At 37.0% G+C, this 20,009-nt stretch overlaps 2 protein-coding genes across 4 annotated transcripts in view; both read right to left on the bottom strand.

Annotated features, from left to right (window-relative positions):
* Nucleotides 1-59: 59 nt before the first annotated feature.
* On the bottom strand, nt 60-8,326 carry tgif2 (TGFB-induced factor homeobox 2). The gene is made up of 3 exons (XM_077199875.1): nt 7,997-8,326; nt 5,421-5,683; nt 60-3,209 (listed from the first exon to the last, which is right to left on the bottom strand). Exons 1-3 carry the CDS (start codon nt 8,013-8,015, stop codon nt 2,316-2,318), a joined length of 1,176 nt encoding a protein of 391 aa, XP_077055990.1. The 5' UTR covers nt 8,016-8,326; the 3' UTR covers nt 60-2,315.
* A 1,469-nt stretch (nt 8,327-9,795) lies between these two features.
* Nucleotides 9,796-20,009, bottom strand: part of dlgap4b (discs, large (Drosophila) homolog-associated protein 4b) — a 134,620-nt gene continuing 124,406 nt past the window's right edge. For all 3 annotated transcript variants that reach the window (XM_077199881.1, XM_077199882.1, XM_077199883.1), the window contains 3 exons: nt 18,575-18,666; nt 17,399-17,554; nt 9,796-14,388 (listed from right to left, as the gene is read on the bottom strand). In XM_077199881.1, the coding sequence (XP_077055996.1) occupies nt 14,170-14,388; nt 17,399-17,554; nt 18,575-18,666 (467 nt within the window). In that variant the 3' untranslated portion in view covers nt 9,796-14,169. The remainder of the gene's footprint in view (nt 14,389-17,398; nt 17,555-18,574; nt 18,667-20,009) is intronic.

Here is a 20,009-nt window from a genome sequence, read left to right as displayed (position 1 = left end):
ATTTGCTCCTAATGGCTGAAAACAAAGGAAATTAATTTCTCCATGACATGACTACAAACATTAAAAATGAGGCTTTTATTTCTCTGTAATATTGGTACAAAAGAACACCAAATAAAATCTGTGTCAAATGTTTAAGGCAGATATTGCACAGACTAGTCCAAAGGTTTTCTAAGGAAGCAAGGCACAAATGCCATTTTTACTGTCCATCTAAAAAACAAAACAAAAAAAATTTATTTGGTCGTACAGGAGAGAGATACACATATTTGATGTACACACACGCATTAAAAATAAGTCTATGCCGGCCAAAAACCTGAATGATATTTACACGTTTCACATTCTCATCTAGAAGACCCATTTTGCAATAACAATAATACAGTTCCAGGAATATTAATATTGGTCTTTCTGAACCGGTGAAAAAAATAGAGTATACAAAAAAATATAGACCGTACTGTTCCAGTAACTAAGCGAATGATCACAGTTTTTGAGGTGTTAGTCAATTAGATCTGTAATATAATGACGCTACAATATGAAAGTTGGTGTCTCATATTCAGCTCAGACGTGGCTTAAAAATACAAATGCACCTTATAGATTCCTTAACTCAGAAATAATTAAAAACTCCCTTTGTGTTGTCAGAGAGGTAACATTAAAATGACTCGAACACATGAGAAAGAAAAGTCAAGTGAAAACTACAATAAACAAACCTGAGACACTGAAAACCAATGAGAAGTAACGTGTACAGTACTACAAACATGACCTCTGACCTTTGCATTGACCTCACTGAGAAAAACTAATCAGGATTATGGCACGTTCATGAGCAAGAGTAAACTCAAATAATGTGAACCGCATCATAAAAAGACTAAAAGGTTAAAATCATCATTACTATAAAGACTAATTTGACTATCTGTACATGTTCTCAGTTTCATGGAAACTACAAGCATAAAATCATAATGCATCTAGATACTCTAGTGTCCAAAAAGAGAGAAAGACTGAGGAAATCGCTCATGAAGACACTGGAAATAATTTTCTAAATCATATTTGTTAGTTCTCTAGATACATTCACAGATTATGAGCAAGAAAGGAACACTTCAGTTCATCTCTGAGAGGTACAAACAAGTTCATCTTGGAAATGCACAAAACTTCTTTAGTGTCAAAAAACACTTTCAGTCTAAATTCACTCACTAACATTTTCATCCCTCCCCTATACATTGTGTCAGAGAATTGATGAACATGTGAAACACCGTTAATGCCGATCATCGCCTTGACCCAAAAATACCATCAGAACAATATTCATCTCAGCTACAGCCCTATGCTCATGTTACATGAGAACTGAAGAAAATCAATGTGAGCTCTGTATTTGAGACGACCTCTCCTCCACATCTCAGACAGACACGAGGCACAAGCCATGATCTCCGCAGTACGATCAATTTCCCAACGCCCGGCCGCAGCACAGACACACGTCAAACCACACCAGACAGCTCTCCGATACGATCCTGACTGGGACCGGATAAATGGTTCTGAAATAATGACTAAGAGGTAAAATGAGACCATAAAGTGCAGGAAATATGACAAAAACACACACCATGTGGCTTTCAGGCAATATCAGAGCAAAGTATTAAATCTAAGAGAGCACATTTGGTTCCTAAACTGACTTATTAAACGCTGCATGCTGGTTTTTGCATTCACAGATCACACACACACAAAAAGTAGTAAAGCATGCTACGAGTGATAGTGGATCTACTGATGCAAACAGGCAAGAGCAACTACGTGTGGAGCGTCTTTATCCAAAACTATGTAAGGCCACTAACAAACGTTCAAATGAAAATCTCTTGGCTGTTGTTGGTAAACCTGAGATGTACAGGTTGGCTGGTGTTTCTGCCTGAAAGGACGCACACCTGGTCTCGAAAAGATCCCAGAGTCTGAAATGCTGGATTATTCTCCAAGAGGATCTTATGGATGCCCATAAACTTCATGTAGTTAAAAGGTAAGAGGTTTTGGTTTACAAAGAGTTTTAAAAATGTCTTAAAAATACATCCTGGTGTTCATAGAGAAGCTTCACTCCTAAATCACTCCTTAATCCACTTTTGTTCATAGAGAGGCTTCACTCCTTAATCACTCCTTAATCCACTTTTGTTCATAGAGAAGCTTCAGTCCGTAATCCAATGAAGTGAACATCGGCGAAAAGGCTCTTTGAGTATCTAGCAATGATCTCGAAAGGCATGCACTAAAAGCACCCAATTTTCTAACAAACTTACGACAAAAATTAGCAAACAAAAAGAGTTCAAAGTCAGTTGGTCTGCTTGAGTTTTTCGCACCGATCAGTTGACCGCTTCCGTGACCGTGTTACGCACGTACTGCGAAACCCACGTGCTCGCAAGTGGACCGGGCTGCCGGATGCTCCACATCCCAGACGACGTAAAGCTAGCAGATTCTGTAACACTCTTGCCGAGGACATCGGAGACACCGGCTGAGCTTAGATCGACGGGAAGCCCTGGAAAAGAGCGGCTCATGACAGGAACCGATACTGGTAAAACTGCCCTGTCCATCAGGCCCGGTGCAGCACTGGACCCGTCTCTTGAAGGCGTTTCTTCTGTGGAAGACAAGATGGTCTCCGAATCACCATTCTGGACGAGCTCGCTATCATTCGAAGGTGCGATCGCTTGCGCTTGCATCGTTTGCTCTTTCTGTCTGCAGTTTTCTTGCTCAGCTGCTCGTTGCAGGGCCGCGTCCACTAGAAGCTTCAGATCGCTGAAGTCTTGCGCGCACAGCTCTGGTGGGGTGGGAGGTGGTGTGTTGAACAGGACCCCACTCGGGCTCAACGCTCCCAGGGTTGGGACAGAGGTAGAAGCAAACGGGATAGTCGTCAGGTAATGATCTTCACTCCGAAAACCAGTCAGACCTTCTCCCCTCAGTAATCCTCGCGTGTCCAGTTGCATCAGAGCCTGAACGCCTCCATCTTGACTGCCAGACGACGACAAGCAACCGGCTCCGGCCAAAATTGCAGTCGCAGTGTTACCCAGAAGCCTCAAATCCAATGTTGGGCCGGGGCAAATGACTGAGGGGCGGGTCGAAGAGGCGGGGCTTTCCGGGGAGGCAGATCTGTCGGTTTTGCTGGTGCGTCGTGACATTGTAAACTGAGTGGGGTCTTTGCCGTCTTTCCTGAGCAGGTCTGGCAGGAGCCGCCGACGCGCGTTTATGAACCAGTTACAGATCTAAAAACAAGATTGCAGAGTTTTAGAAACTTCAAATGCCATAAAGTTTAAACGTATACATACAGCATACTTGTATATAGGGCGACATAATCTCACTGCTTGATTGCTTGTAACATCGCAAAACCTAAACTACAGTAGTTAACATTTGAAGTGGATCAAAACCTTTTTTTTTTTTAATCAAAGTTATACATGAATTTTGAACAATAACTGTTCTTGTAATAAAGGGATAGTTCACCCCAAAAAATTAAATTCTGTCAGTAATTACTCTCCCTCATGTTGATCAACCCCGTAAGACCTTAGTTCATCTTCAGAACACAAATTAAGATATTTTTGATTAAATCTTTGAGCTGGTTCACTCCTCCATAGGCTTCTTCAGGGATTGAAACTTGTACCCCAAAAAGTTATTAAAGACATCGTTAAAATAGTCCAAGTGACTGCAGTGGCTCAATCTTAAGTTTATCAAGCGACGAGAATACTTTTTGTGTGCAAAAACACCCCAAAAATAATGACTTTATTTCAACTATTCAATTCCTTCTCTTTGGGCCTCGAGTGAGTTCACAAGTGTAACAGCGTAAGCTTCTGTGTTGTACGTCACACGGATCACACACAAGACCAGCATCGGCCAATAGTGAGCCTACGTGTGACGTAGCTCTACGCTATCACACTACGCTTACTCATTTTTGTTTGTTTTTGCTCACACAAAGTATTATCGTCGCTTAATAAACTTAAGATTGAGCCACTGTAGTCACTTGGACTATTTTAACAATGTCTTTAATAACTTTTCAGGGAACAAGTTTCACTCCCTTAGAAGCCTATGGAGGAGTGATCCAGCTCTCAGATTTAATAAAAAATATCTTAATTCGTGTTCTGAAGATGAACGAAGATCTTACGGGGTTGAACAACATGAGGGAGAGTAATTACTGACAGAATTTACATTTTTTGGGTGGACTATCCCTTTAAAACAACTTTGATGATCCACTTCAAATGGACTACTGTATATCATTGCCCAGCTCTAATCTGCTAAATGCTACTATAAGGCATGAAGATATAGTAAACATTAACAATTTTCTGTAAAGCTGCTTTGAAACAATTGTTAAAAGTGTTAAATAAATACATTTGACATGACTAAATGGTGAAGTTTAATTAGCATAGTTTCTGCACTTTCTGACCAATAATTTCCATATTTCTTTCCAGTCCTTTGTGATGACTAGAGAAGGGTTTCAAAAAAGATGCATTTTCATAAAACAAAAAGTTGGGACCGAAAAAGTTGGGACTAATGATGGGACAGAACTCTCTCAGATTTCATCAAAAAGTCTTACGGGTTTTTGGAGTGACATGAGGGTGAGTAATTAATGACAGAATTTTTTTTATTTTTGGGTGAATTAACCCTTTAAAATTTCTTGGTATAGGGTCAGCATTTTTGGATCCTGACATGGCGCCCCCTGTTGGCGAGGCAGTGAACCGCATGCTGTGTCAGACAGACAGCTGGCTCTAATGGAGACCAGAGGAAATATGCAGCACAGGCCTCGCCGCCCGCATTCCTGCGCTCTGACAACACCGCAGCTCTCGCTCAAGGACAAAACACAGCACAGACTGTGTGAGAAAGTCTCAGTCTTTGAAGATTACAGCCAAACGTAAAAGTGAAGAGTGGATAAGACACACGCACACAAATGCGATATTGGAAAGAGAATATTCCTCATACTCAATTTGATGCTTAAACAGACTATTGACTCGGACTGGTCCACTTTGCAACTTATTCTGGCAAAAACATGCTCTCTTAGACAGAAAGAGCACAACTGACATTCATACCCAAATTAATAGGTTTGTCCACTATATTTCAGGTCTTCTGAAGACATTTGATAGCTGGGAGGAACAGACCCAAACGTAAGTCTAAATTTAGGGTTTTATGGTAATTGAGCTTTTTCTTTTTGAGCTTGAAAGCTTCAGTTTTGCAATTGCATGGAAATGCTCACATGGCTTTGAAACAACATGGAGGCAAGGAAGGCAAGTTTTCAAAATTATGTCTAAAATTTGATGATAATATTACCTTTTGAGCTTGAAAATTCAGTTTCATTGTAATTGCAAGGAAAATATCATACTGGTTTTAAACATGAAGGCAAGTAAACAACAATTTTCAGTTCTTAACTTTGCATGCAAACTTGAAAGCTTCAGTTTTGTGCTAATTGCATGGAAAGCGCGTTTAATGCTCACCTGCGATACAGACAGATGCGTCTGTCCAGACAGGCTTAGCTTCTCCTGCTCTGACGGATACGCGTTGAAGCGATGCTCATAAAGCCAGTCTCTCAGAACCTGAACCGCCTCTTTCGGGAGGTTTCCACGCCGGCGGCGTTTGGCGGAAGACCCGCTTCTCCTGCCGCTGGTGGACAGGTTGAGAGGATAGCCGTCGTCTTCACACGGGTCACTGTCTGACATGGCAGAAAACTCGGTGTCTCCGTTCTGATCCTCATCAAAAGCTGAGAAGATGAAGGCCAAAGAACATTATATTGGTCTCAAAGAAAAACAGCAGGAATCAAACTGATTCAGTGCAGGCCACAAAACGTTTACAATGCCCTTAAATACCAGAAATACCACATTTGTGTATGCAAAGTATGCACAGTTCAAAAGAGAATAATGCATCCATTTCACCGGAACTATAACCAAGTCTTTTTTTGGACTTACAGCAAAACGAACACGTTGATTTCTGAGGAACAGAGAATCCGTTCTTATCTTGCGCCTGAATCGTCCCGGTCAGTAATTTAAAAGCGTCCTGCAGATAAATCCATTTGACTGCACTGAATTTACACTTCAAAAGACTATTGACTATGAACGGCTCCTCCATTCACACCTTCACCCTCGCAAACTGAGGGAAATACAGCTTATCTGCTGCTCTACAGGTGGGCTTACACATTTACAATGAACATTATCATGAGAGCATTAGCTGCTGATTATTATGATAATCATTATGACCAGATAAAGCAGACAATAAAGAATTCTTGCAGTTGACTCTGAACACGGCCATAACACAACCATGTGAACAATATATAGTGTGTAATAATATGCTGATGCTAAAACATTCATATTTGAAAATTTAAATCACAAATAGTTGAAAAAAGCTTTTTTTTGGGGGGGGGGGGTATCATATTTGATACTTCAGGTTTCAGATCAAACTTGGAAGGAAAAATACCTAATTTTTATGCAATTTGGTGCACATGCTGATATTTAAATGGACAAAAAGATTAAATTCTGATGCTTGCAATGAGATCTTATAACAAATACTTGCATAACGTTATAAATCTCAGTTAAACGAAATATTTTCATTCATCTCTCAGTCATAATTTTAATGCATGGCATTATGTTTTAAAACTACAGATATTTGATAATCAAACTAAGCATTTAAATATCGTTATTGGAAGATAATATTTAGAGTTTAACTGAGATTTATAATGTTATGCAAGTATTTGTTATAAGATCTCAAAAATAGTCAATGCCTCTCAACATTAGACAAGGCCAATAAACTCTGAAGTTTCACGTAAAATTAAATCCTCAAATAAATCGCTTTTAAATTATGGTTACTTACTATTGTTAACAACAACAATAAGATCTCCTTCAAACAATGGAGGAACCTCCTGAATTCTTGACAGTGATGATAAAACCAAGTTTCCACAGTCTAACTGAAAAAACATTCACAGTTAATGCCTAAATACTGTATTTTTGGCAGGAACTGCAGTCAGTGTGGTTATGGGAAAAGCACAGGCTTTCATTTACGTCTGATAGCAGCTAAACTCAGCGTTTCAGAGAGACACATGAATCAGACACACTTCAGCAGCTCAAGAGTTTCTTTCTCCTGCTGAAACCTGAAGCCCTAAAGAACAGCTAAAAATGTGGGAGTTCCTCTTTAACAAAGCAGATTGTGTGTGTGTGTGTGTGTGTGTGTGTGTGTGTGTGTGTCTCTGGACATTCATGTTTCAGTCTGCAACTGTATCAGTGTCACGGTTTTGCATATCGTTTGCAGCACTTTCAGTTTTTTCAAATGTTTGACCAAATGAAAACGTGTTTCTTATGCAGCATGTGGATGAATACTGAGCTGCATTACAGATCATTATACAAACTGGGAAAAATACACATGTTAAATCTACTAGAGGAATCAAATTTGAAAAAATTGGCCCTCGAAATTCCACGTGTTTTCTTCAGAAAAATCAACCAAACTGGACTTAATCTAACAAAAGATGTGAAACATGATTTATTGAACTATCAACGACGTCATTTCCGTTTTCCTGATTTTCGCATGTTGGTATTGAAATGGATTAGTAGCCTACATTTGCAGACCCAAACAATCACTTGGGCCCCAAACAAATACTAATTAACAAAAATCACCGAATAACCCCTTGCATCTTCAACGTCATTCAACTTTCTCACTTTAAGAAAAGGCTTGAATTTCACACAAAATACAAAAACGACCAAACAAAAGTCTGTTTGCAGACGCGAATAAACAAACGGCGCCGCAGACGCGCGAAAAAAAACCAAACAAACAAACGCGCGGTGACGTCATCAGACCACAATGATACAATGTAACAAACGCGTGCGAGCCAATAACGCTGGAAAGACTCTTCAGATATGAGTCCTAATGTATAAAAATCAAACGCTGCATTATGAAAGGCGAGAATCAAAAGCACATCTGCGTCTCACGCGCTCAGACTGAAAATCACGCCACGATCACAGACGTGCAGCAAACCCCCATTCAAACACACACTCGACACGACACACACGCGTCTGTGAACGGATCTCACCTCTTTTGTTGGGCTTCATCCTGGATGTTGGAAAATAAAACAGAATGTTTGAAAAAAGTTGCTGGTGTGGAAACGCGGGTCCTCGTCAAACGGAGAGTGTGTTCTTCTCACACTCACACACAGCTGTGTTGAGTTGAAGCTCCAGCCTAATCAATGAATCTGCTCATTAGTCATTAGTGTGTCATGAGGGGAAAGATCCTGTTGACAAACATCCGTTTACCTGCAGCTCCACCAAACTCTCTCTCTCTCTCTCTCTCTCTCTCTCTCTCTCTCTCTCTCTCTCTCTCTCTCTCTCTCTCAATGACAGGATCTAGGCCCCTCCTCCTCCACACTGCAAGGGGCCAATAAGGGCCCCACATCTGTGTGTCATCACACTTTCATTCAAAACTCACAATTCAAGCACTTGTGCGAGTTTATTTCATTAGCTATGTCTTAGATTTGCAGTTCGGATGATAGTTTTACATTTACATGCAATCATTTAGCAGATGTCTTCAGCAGTTTCTTGAAAATGCCATATCTTCCGATCTAGTTGTGAACGGTAGACTGATTTTTTCGAATCTAACCTAAACTTTTTAAAAATTTTATTAAAAGTTTGTTTTTATTTTGTATGGATGTGGATGTGCATTATCTTTTAACACTGCAATATCGTATATGCATTAGACACTTTATATTTGCACATTTATCACATTTATTACTATCTTAACTGGTTTGTTATTTTTTGCATTTATTTTTAATACTTTATTGAATGTCATTTTATTTTTTAATTAATATAATAGCATATAAATATATTTCTGACTTTTAAAAAATATATTATTTAGCTTTATAATTGTTTATAAAATATAAATAAAACATGTACATTAATTTATAATGTAAATATATAATTATTTAAAATTTTACTTTTTATGTAATTATTTTAAATAAAATATTTTATAGTTTTGACTAGTTGTGATTTTTTGTATTATTATTATTATTGTATTATGTCTGCTGTAAGCGAAATTTCATTTCATAGTAATTTAGCATCTTTTTTTGCTGTAATATTAAAATAATTAAAATTTCTATCCAATACTAGACTAGTAATCTCTACTTAGAAAACAAATCTGTGCTGTTTATATATGGAACATGTTTATTATAGATGAAGTTCTGAACCAAGATAACTTGTACTCAAATGTTTAAATATATATATATATATATTTTTTCTTCTTATCGACCATTATGTTTCTGTATAACAAATTGCTTCACAATAAGAAAGTGTAACTTTGCCAACATTGTCTGAATTATACGTGCCGTTGGATGAAAAAGGTCTTGCAAGTCCTGCAGGAAACGGTTCAGTGTTTGTTTGCATCCAGATCAGATTTGTGATGCGTTTCCTCGAGGCCTGTGGCAAATCTCACTCTTTCACATGCAGGAATGTGCAGAAAAACACATCATTCCCTCAAACTCTGGAAAGAAGTGCTCATATTTCACCTCTTGGAAATCTGGGATTGTTTCCCATTTCAAACAGGAAATGATAAATAAATAAAAACTATTAAATAAAACATAATAATAATAATAATATATTTTTATTATCATGTACAATATATATATATTACAATATTTTTTTTATCATATATTTTGATTATTTCTATTAAATATATATGGATTATGAACTGACACGAGTTGAACACCCTAATTGGATGCAATATTTTGCATTATTTTCATGTGTGTGTGTGTATATATATATAAATATATATTATATATATATTTGAACTCCTGGTCAGTTCATAATCCACGCTGAGAAAGAATAAAGAGTCATAAACACATTTGAACTTAACTCAGATTTACTGTATTTCTTACTAAACAAAAGACCCTGACATACACAGCCTAAACTTCATACAGCATTGGACATATTCAACAAATCCTAGTCAGTAAAATATGTGCTTGTTTCATAAAATATTGATTATCAATCTTTATAATAATAATCTTAAATCTTGTTGCTACAAACTCTTGCATTCAGATGATTTATTCTTTGACCCCCAGTAAACACGGCTGAAGAGTCTCATGACCTGTGTTTCTCCACGTCACAGGCGTAGAAAACGGTTTATTAGTGTCCGAGCAGCATGAACAGAGGCTGTCAATCATCTTTCTCCAAAATGCATCGTTGCTTTTTTGAAATGTAATCCAGAAGAGTTGTGTCGTCGTCCTCAGGGAAGCCCACAAAATATGATGGAGATCGCATGTGAACATGTACAGCGAGTCAATGGGAGAAATAAAACATCTGTGAAAATCAATCTCACAGCACTGAAACACGAGACGGTGAAAAACACAGGCTGTCAGGTGGAGCAATTCAACACATTCAACTGATATAATCATGTTTTCATAGAAAAAGACTGATCCGAGAAATAGAAATGACCATAAGATGATATCTATAGAGTGAATGTTAGAATAAAAATCAGTTTGTAGTGCATTTTTGCACGTTGACGTTGATTTGTGTGTGTGTGCGTGAAGACATTTGTCTGTTTCCATCTGAACTCAAACTAACACCACAAACATGAACAGAACAGCTGTTGTGTAGAGACAGATCGAGCTCACAGGAACTGAAGATTCAAAACTCAACTCTAGGCATTTGGTGAACAATTGCTCAGGAATAAATACAATTAAATAAACAGAAGAAAAAGAAGAGAATGGAACAGAATGAAAGAAAATGGAACAGAATAAAAAAAATAAACAGAATGAAATAAAATAAAAAGAATGAAATAAAATAGAATAAACACAATAGAACAGAATAAAATAATAAACAGGATAAAATAAATAATAGAATAGAACAGAATAAAATAAAACATGAATAAGCTACCCACCATTTTTTGGGGGAAATTCTTATTTTATTTTGTCCTGTTTGCATTACTATAATAATAATGCATTTGAATGTTTACTTTTAATTCATTTCGTACATCCCATTATTTTCAACATTAATTCTCATTCCTCTAATGCTGTTTTTTTCCCCTGCAAAATTACAGTAATAAAATAAATACAAAAATGTAATTAAAGTTTGTAAATGTATTAAAGGTAGTTCAAGAATACTACCATGACATATAAATGCCATTAAATACAGAATATAGAGTACTTATTTAAATCCTACTTATGCTTCATTGCAGTACCTTTGCGCTAGCTATGCTGATCTAATTGGGGAAATAGTGTAAAATATGAATAAATCGGTTGTTCCTGTACATCTGATATCAAACTTGAGTTTACTAAACAAAGGATTTAAGTATTGACATAATCAAGCATCATTCATGATCCTGGTCCATTATTCTGGAGGAACTGGTTTTCAGGTTCAGGCGTAAACGACTCGAGGGAACGACTGGAAACTGGAGATGTTTTCACACCGGCAGCGGCTCGGCTCAAACACTATAGGAGCCAATCACTGTCAGTGACGGCAGTTCGGCTGATCTGGGGTCATTCGTGGCCTTTCGGTCACTGAATGCAGAGCTGCAAACGGAAGATCGTCTGAGTTCATGAGTGTGGATGTGATGAACGATAATCAATAGTTTGGGGTCAGCATGATTTTTTTTTTTTTTTTTTAAATCGATCAAAAGAGACAGTAAAGACATTTATAATGTCTATTTCAATCCTGATAAACTGTTTTGAACATTGATAATAATCTTAAATGTTTCTCGAGCAGCAAATCATCATATTATACTGATTTCTGAAGGATCATGTGACACTGAGACTGGAGTAATGATGCTGAAAATTCACAGGAATAACTTATATTTTAACATTACAATAGAAAACAGCTATTTTAAATTATTTTTTTTGCATGCAAAAAATTAGGTATTTTAATTCAACAATTAAATTGTGATAATATTTCACAACATAAGAAGAGACTTCTTTCAAAAACATTAAAAAATCTCGCTGACCCCAAACTTTTGGTAGTGTGTGGAAAGAGTTTTAAAAGTGCAGTTTGTAACGAACAAATAAGATGGCAGAACACAATAAGCTCAGGATAATTAATATAATAGCAGTAATATTTGAATATGTGGATTTGATATAATTTTATCAAATATAGCAAAAAACATATTTAAAACAAACCTAATCACCTTTTTTGATGTATTAAGATGATTTCGTATGATTCATAATCCAAATTGAGTCACATTTTAGTCCTGAACAGTTGTGTATTCGTTCGTTACAGCAAAGTCATTTTATCTAGTCATTATCTGATATATTAGTTATGCACATTATTAACTGAACAATCAGAGGAACAAGTATAGATTTGTGGAGTTTGAATGAGAATCTGAATTATGAGTAAAATGAAGAATAATATTTAGCTCATTAATTAAAACAGAGCGATTATTAAAAAAGTTTTATCGCACTGTCCAAACTGACCATAGAGCGTCGCAACACTACGTGTTTTAGGGAGTAATTGTGATATTATCATCTTTGATATTGCTACAAGGGTCGTGTAGTTACCCACAATAATGATTCACAGGCACTTCATTCAATAAAATATTAGGTTATGTTGTTTTACTTAAAGGGGCCGTATGTAGAGTTCAGAAACCTGTGTTATAGCGCCACCGGTGGCCGTTATAGTGAACTACAGCAGATCTTACCGCTCGTGCTCATGTGATGTACAGAGACTGAACGGGATTCAAGACCCTGATATTCTCACGGTGAAGGTCTTTTTGTTCTTCACTTAGAAGTAAAAATAAGTTGGAAATACATTAGCAGTGATAAACTGTTAACGAACATCCCGACGCTGTCCACACTGAGAGTGACGTTTAGATGAATCTGTGAATGTGTGCTGCGCTCTTTCCTCTCAATAACAGAATAAACAAGAAAAATGCCAGCGGTGAGAAACAGCAGTTCAGAAATCATCTGATCATAGAGATGTGGATGTTTTCAGCAGATCTGAGATTCACCGGCATCATGATGACAGATGAGCACATTAATATCACACTGTTATGATAGTTTGATTATAAAGTATATTTCAGACTATTTAGAACTGACTAGGTGAGACTATAGTTTAAATCAATCTGAAATGTCCTTGCATGACACTGACATTACAGTACAGAATGGCTCTTTCATTATCATGAACATTGTAAGTATTAATTTCATGTGTGAACGATAGAGAGGCTAACCGTCACATTCTTCGATTTTCCCGGGAAAAACGTCCCGAATCCTTCATATAAAAATCAGTCTACAGGCTTTCATAGACAAACCAAGTCAGGGAATGTCTCGTTTTTTAAGTTTCGTTACAAGCCGTTCACACATTAGCAATAAAAAAGTGATTAATACATGGAAATTCTTACATATAGCCCCTTTAAAAGCAAAGCAGAAATAACAAGGATTTTCGGGATTGAAAACCTGTACAAAACTCATGGAAACTCGACAACCGTGAGACTTCAAGACCTGAGATGAACACATGACTGAGGTACAACAGCTTTCATTTGATATACCACAATGCATGACTTTTGTAAACATCAAAACAAATGAAACAGGAAACGGAAGAGCGCCCTCTGCCTGACCGGAAACACATGGCACTAGGGAAATCCGAAATCGCCCCCTAAACCCTCATTCACTATTCACTAGTCCACTAATAATGTTCACTTGAAGGAGTGAGTGAATTCGGGCAGCCGTTGAGCGTCCATCGGTGATTGCAGTGCATTGTGGGATTGAATAAGTGCACTCAATAAAGTCCACTATGGTTTCGTACACCACTACAAATGGCTGTCCCCTCAAATAACGCCCTATTTGAGGGTATAGGGGCGATTTCAGATTCAGCCTAGATCTGGAGAAAAGCCTTTCGCTCTGTTCAATCGCCGGCTGAAGGAAGAGATGAAGAAGAAGAAGAAGAAGAAGAACAGAAACCCAAGCGTAAAACAGGAAGACGTGGATTTCAGCGGGGAATTATGTAAGCGCGACAGACGTGTGGTTCTACTTATCCAAAATATTAGAACATTTAAAACAATCTCATATAGAATTTAGGACAATAATACCAGTTCTCAATGTTAATTATCATATCAATAATTATATTAATGATTGCAACTAATAGGATTCTCTGTGGCAGTCCCAAAATGTCTTCATGTCCGCGTCCCTCTCTCACCTCAGGTTGATTAAACGTTGCCGTGGACAGACGTAAGCAGCGTTTGGTATGGTGTGATGCCGGAGCCCTTGGTCTGGTTACGGTGAGCATGTTTTCCTCAGAGTCGCGTCTGGGCTTCGGGGACGTAGATCTCGATGCTGTCGGCGCTCTCGGTGGCCGAGTTCTGCTTGACGGACTGAGCTCTCTTGGCCGCCATCAGTCTCTTGCGAGCTTCTTGTCTCTGTTTGTCCACGGTGTCGTTGCTCTTCTCGCGGCCCAGAGCCGGTTTACTCTTCCCGGGTTTCTTGGGCACCGGAGGAGCCTGTTTCTCGCTCTCCTGAACGTCAGAGCAGAGATGAAGAGACATGACAAACTGAGTCTTAATGCATATGTCAGTTGTTAATAATGACTGAAACTACAAGCGTTAAAGGAACACGCCACCGTTTTTTGAAATAGGGCTCATTCACCGTCTTTCCTACATTTAGATTGGTGGGCAAACGCATTTTTGTCTCAGTGCAGGCATTGTTTTAGTTTGGTAGCGCCGCCGCTAACTTAGCTTAGCATAATGAATGGAATCCTTTGTTGCCGGATAGCATGTCGTGAGTAAAAGTGATCAGAAAAAAACAAAAAAACAATTACTTCTTGTGGCCTGCGTATTCTCAATGAGTACAAATAGCAATGCAGATTAAGACTAGGCAATTTCCTAGGCAGAGATTGACCTGGGACTATATTGGGGTGAAGCACAGGCGAAGCACTGCTACCGTTTGCCCACCTATCTAAATGTAGGAAAGACGGTGAATAAGCCCCATTTCGAAAAACGGTGGAGTGTTCCTTTAAAAATAATTTCGTTCACTGAAACAAAGCTGTAATAAAATATTAATATGTGACCCTGGACCACAAAACCAGTCACAATGGTCATTTTTTTTAATTGAGATGTATACATAATCCGAAAGTTGAATAAATCTGGTTTGTAAGGATAGGACAATATTTGGTCGAGATACAACTATTTGAATATCTGGAATCTGAGGGTGCAAAAAAATTGAAACATTGGAAAAAAAAACGCCTTTAAAATTATCTATTTATGATCATGCTTTTACTGCATGCACTCACAAAAATAAATATTTGATATATTTACGGTAGGAAATTTACAAAATATCTTCATTGGAACATGATCTTTACTTAAAATCCTAATGATTTTTGGCATGAAAAGAAAAACCTATAATTTTGACCCATACAATGTATTGTTGGCTATTGCCACAAATATACCGTGCTCAATGTTCCCTCTAAGCTGCGCGCGTGCGCGGCCGCGCACTTCTGATGCTGAGGCCGCGCAGAAAAGATTAAAATGCCACCCAGAGGACTGACGCGAAATGTGTGGGGAAATCCATTTGATTGTAGTTTAAGTGAGAAATAATTTCAGTCCTCTGGTCAACCGCTATAGAGTGAAAACTGGTGAATGCAGTTTACAGGTTTCATAGAAACAGAATGATGTGAGCACGGGTTTCAGGCATGGTTAGATTACTATAAAAGAGTTAACATATTCACTTTTCTTGAAAATATTTAGCTATTCGATCTATTTAAATGCTTCAGTTTGTTTTCATATTATAATAATATAATATGTAAACAAATTGAAGCATTTAAACTGATATATTATATCACTTCAAATACTTCAATTCGTTTTATTAATATTATATTAGGCCTATATTTTATTATATTATAAGCCTAAATAAAGAATCTCACGGGCTCATTGCCATTAAAAACTTTGAAACCCCCTGCTAAAGAAAATATTGGAAATTCATAAGAAATAAACAATCATTTAACTTTGATGGTTTAATGCTTCCTGTACACAATTAATTGACTGTACAAAAACACTTTATGTTTTTCCCAAACCATCTCAGTGTAACAGCTTACTTTTCTTTCATACTATATTCTGTTATTGTAAAGAATTGAACTGTCCTGCAGAAGATTTTGTAAATTATTTTTCATAGGATTTCTTGGTAAAGACTGTACAGTTAACAGCACTGTGGAAAAATTATCAGGTAACCTAAAATGTGCTTCATTTAGTGACTTCTTAATTAACTGCTTGTTTTTCAAAAATATGATTTAATACCAATAAGTTACATCAAGGGTCACATAAAATAGAAATGCCACATTCAAGTTAAAAGTTACAACTGAATGTTGAAACCATTGTGTTTCTACGTATGCTGTACAGGTCAGGTACAAAGAATATTTTTGCTCAGGTGGCGAAATATGTCCGCCCAATAGAAAAAAGTTTTGCTCAGCAAGAAAAAAAATTAGAGGGAACATTGCCCGTGCTACTTATGACTGGTTTTGTGGTCCAGAGTCACATATTAGATTAACTTTTTTAGCTGACGTACTAAATTACATAAATTGAAATAAATATGCAACACTCAGAAAGACTTCAGCAATGACACATTAAATAAATCAAAAAAGTGATATTTATAATGTTACGAAAGATTCTATTTCAAATAAATGCTGTTGTTTTTAACTTTCTATTCATTCAGAATCCTGAAACAAAATATTTCACAATTTCGTTAAATGAAATAAAGCTGCAATAAAATATAAATATTAGATGAACATTTTTAACTGAAGTACTAAATGACTAAAACTGAAATAAATATACAATACACTAAGAAAGACTTCAGCAATGACACATTAAATAAATCAAAAGTGACATTTATAATGTTACAAAAGATTCCATTTCAAATAAATGCAGTTCTTTTGAACTTTCTATTCATCAAAGAATCCTGAAACAAAATTTTATACAATTTCAACAAAGATATTAAACAGTAAAACCTCTTTTCAACACAGATAATAATAATAATAAGAGCTATTATTAATAATTAAGTACCAATAATAATAGAGCAGCAAATCATCATATTATAGTGATTTCTGAAGGATCACGTGACACTGAAGACTGGAGTAATGATGCTGAAAATTCAGCTTTGATCACAGAAATAAATTACACTTTACTATATGTTCACATAGAAAACAGCTATTTTAAATTGTAATAATATTTCACAATTTTTACTGTATTTTTGATCAATAAATGCAGCCTTGCTGATCAGAAGAGACTTCTTTCACAAACATTTAAAACAATCTTAATCATCATTGCTAACTTTTAACCAGCAGAGTGAATTAAAGCTATATATATATATAAATGTATGACAAAATGACTACATCTTAAAAAGGACAATACAAGAGCTAATTCAAACAATTTACAAATACTATAATAGTGAGAATATCGACATTGACAGTTTCAAATGACAATTTAACATATGCATTTATTTCTAACCTGCTGATGGTTTCATTAGTTGTGTTTGTACCTGCTTCTCAGGCGAGTCTCCGTTCAGCTTCCAGTCGTTTGATTTGAGATGATAAAGTTCGTCAAACTTGAGGCTGATGTCTTCTATTGAGAGCTGCAGAAGATCCCAAAACCCGGCCAGATCTTGAGCCGTGGGTCTCGGGTTTGCGTTCACATTCTAAACAGAGAGTAAAAAATAACAACAAAAAAAAGAAGAAATAATTCACACAAGCATCCACAAGAGGGCGACACATCTCGAGATACGAGTCATGTTGATCATGTGATAAATGTGTGGCGCTCTTGCCATTTTCTGATTTGGAGAAGCAAATGTGATTCTTATGCTAAACTTCAGAACAGACGAACAAAACAGTCCAAAATACAGACCTTTTAAAGAGCCGCGTTAATAAAACAAGCAGAAAGAATGGGCATATATTGTTCATAAAATCATAAATTGTTGCACTGAATTAGCAAAATGAGAGCAGTTTTATTAATAAAATTCACAAATTTATTTTGCTCAATATCCAGGGTTATTATAGATAACTATAACCATAAAAAAGCAAGATTTTAATTTCTTGAAATAAAATGAACGTTAAATGAAATAAAATAAACGTAAACTTATTTTATTTCAGCTATCTGCCAAGGGAACATTTCATTTAATTAACTTGACATACTACAATAACTAAAACTGAAATAAAAACTATAGACATTGAAAAAAACTTAAAAAACCCACAATAGAATGTCAATGAAACTGGAAATTCTAAAAATAAAAACATTCTAAAAATCAATAAAAACTAAAACAGTATAAATAAATGCCCATTCACACCAAGAACTAGAAGGACAATTATAACGATAACTATATTAATGTCCACACAAGCGGACAATATCGTTTATTATAAGCAAATATTTTAAATTCTCGCGCTTGTTAAAGCAGGATTCTGATTGGCTGTCAAAAATCGTTCCGAAATTGTTCTTTTTTTTGCGGTGTGAACTCTACAATTCTTTTATATTTCGAATGAATTTTTAAAACTATCTTTATCGTCCTCTGTGTGAACCGACCTTAACACTGTTCCTGTCTCAGTGAATAAAACACTGAAAATAAATCATTGTGTTCACTAGAGACGTGTGGTAAGACAGTGTGTGTGTGTGTGTGTGTGTGTGTGTGTGTGTGTGTGTGTTTGAACTGCTGTGATCGACCCACCAGGTTTTGTTCACACAGGCCTCTGAACTGCTGGAACTTCTGCGATATCAGGAGCTGAGCGCTTCCCACCGCGCTACGAACCTTCCCCAACACTACACACACACACACATACACAGAGAGAGAGAGAGAGAGAGAGAGAGAGAGAGAGAGAGAGAGAGAGAGAGAGAGAGACTTGACTTTAAGATCACTTTATTTACAAAAAAAAATTAAAGATACAACATTTTTAGTAGAAGCTAAAAAAAGCATCTAGAAGGAAAGCAATCGATTTAAAAAAAGTCTCAAGGTGTGAAAAAGCATCTTAAAAATGCAACACTCGTTTCTAAAAAAAAGAAAAGAAATAATAACCTTTACAATTTATCTTCACACATAAATGTATCTTCACTTCAAACAGCCCCTTAGTGGAGCGACTGTGGGGTTAGGATTGTTGCATTATTCCAAATAAATAGATTAAGATCCACAAATAAATGTAAAGAAAGTCACAAAAAATTATAAAACTCACAAATAAATAAGATTTGCAAATAAAAAAAACAAAAATTTATAAATGTGTTTTATATAACAAACACAACTCTGCCTGGCATTTATTTGTGAATGTCTTCTTTTGCATTTGTAAATCCCCACATTGAGCTGACTAATCAGTGACTAATCGGAGACTAATCGAAGACTAATCGGAGACTAATCGCTGACTAATCGGTGACTAATCGGAGACTAACCGGTGACTAATCGGTGTCTAATCGGTGACTAACCGGAGACTAACCGGAGACTAATCGGAGACCAATCGGAGACCAACCGGTGACTAACCGGTGACTAACCGCTGACTAATCGGAGACTAATCGGAGAATAATCGGCGACTAATCGGAGACTAATCGGTGACTAATCGGAGACTAATCGGTGACTAATCGGAGACCAATCGGAGACCAACCGGTGACTAACCGGTGACTAACCGCTGACTAATCGGAGAATAATCGGCGACTAATCGGAGAGTAATCGGAGACTAATCGGAGACTAATCGGTGACTAATCGGTGACTAACCGGAGACCAATTGGTGACTAATCGGAGACTAATCGGAGACTAACCGGTGACTAATCGGAGACTAATCGGAGACTAATCGGAGAATAATCGGAGACTAATCGCTGACTAATCGCTGACTAATCGGCGACTAATCGCTGACTAACCGCTGACTAACCGCTGACGAATCGGCGACTAATCGGTGACTAATCGGAGACTAATCGGTGACTAATCGGTGACTAATCGGTGACTAATCGTTGACCAATCGGTGACCAATCGGAGACTAACCGGTGACTAACCGGTGACTAATCGGTGACTAACCGGCGACTAATCGGCGACTAATCGGAGACTAACCGCTGACTAATCGCTGACAAATAGGTGACTAATCAACGACTAATCTGAGACTAATCGGAGACCAATCGTAGACTAA

This window comes from Siphateles boraxobius, unplaced genomic scaffold (assembly GCF_051911475.1).
Source record: "Siphateles boraxobius isolate OS27281-9 unplaced genomic scaffold, OSU_SipBor_1 41, whole genome shotgun sequence".
NCBI classification, from domain to species: domain Eukaryota; kingdom Metazoa; phylum Chordata; class Actinopteri; order Cypriniformes; family Leuciscidae; genus Siphateles; species Siphateles boraxobius.
Note: the sequence above shows the minus strand (reverse complement) of the source record. Positions and strands in the feature narration are given on the sequence as shown.

What these genes read in the sequence shown, in the direction of transcription:
- tgif2 (XM_077199875.1), bottom strand. An exon ending in CGCATCTGTCTGTATCGCAG is followed by an intron (nt 3,210 to 5,420) that starts GTGAGCATTAAA and finishes TCTTGTTTTTAG; the next exon opens with ATCTGTAACTGGTTCATAAA.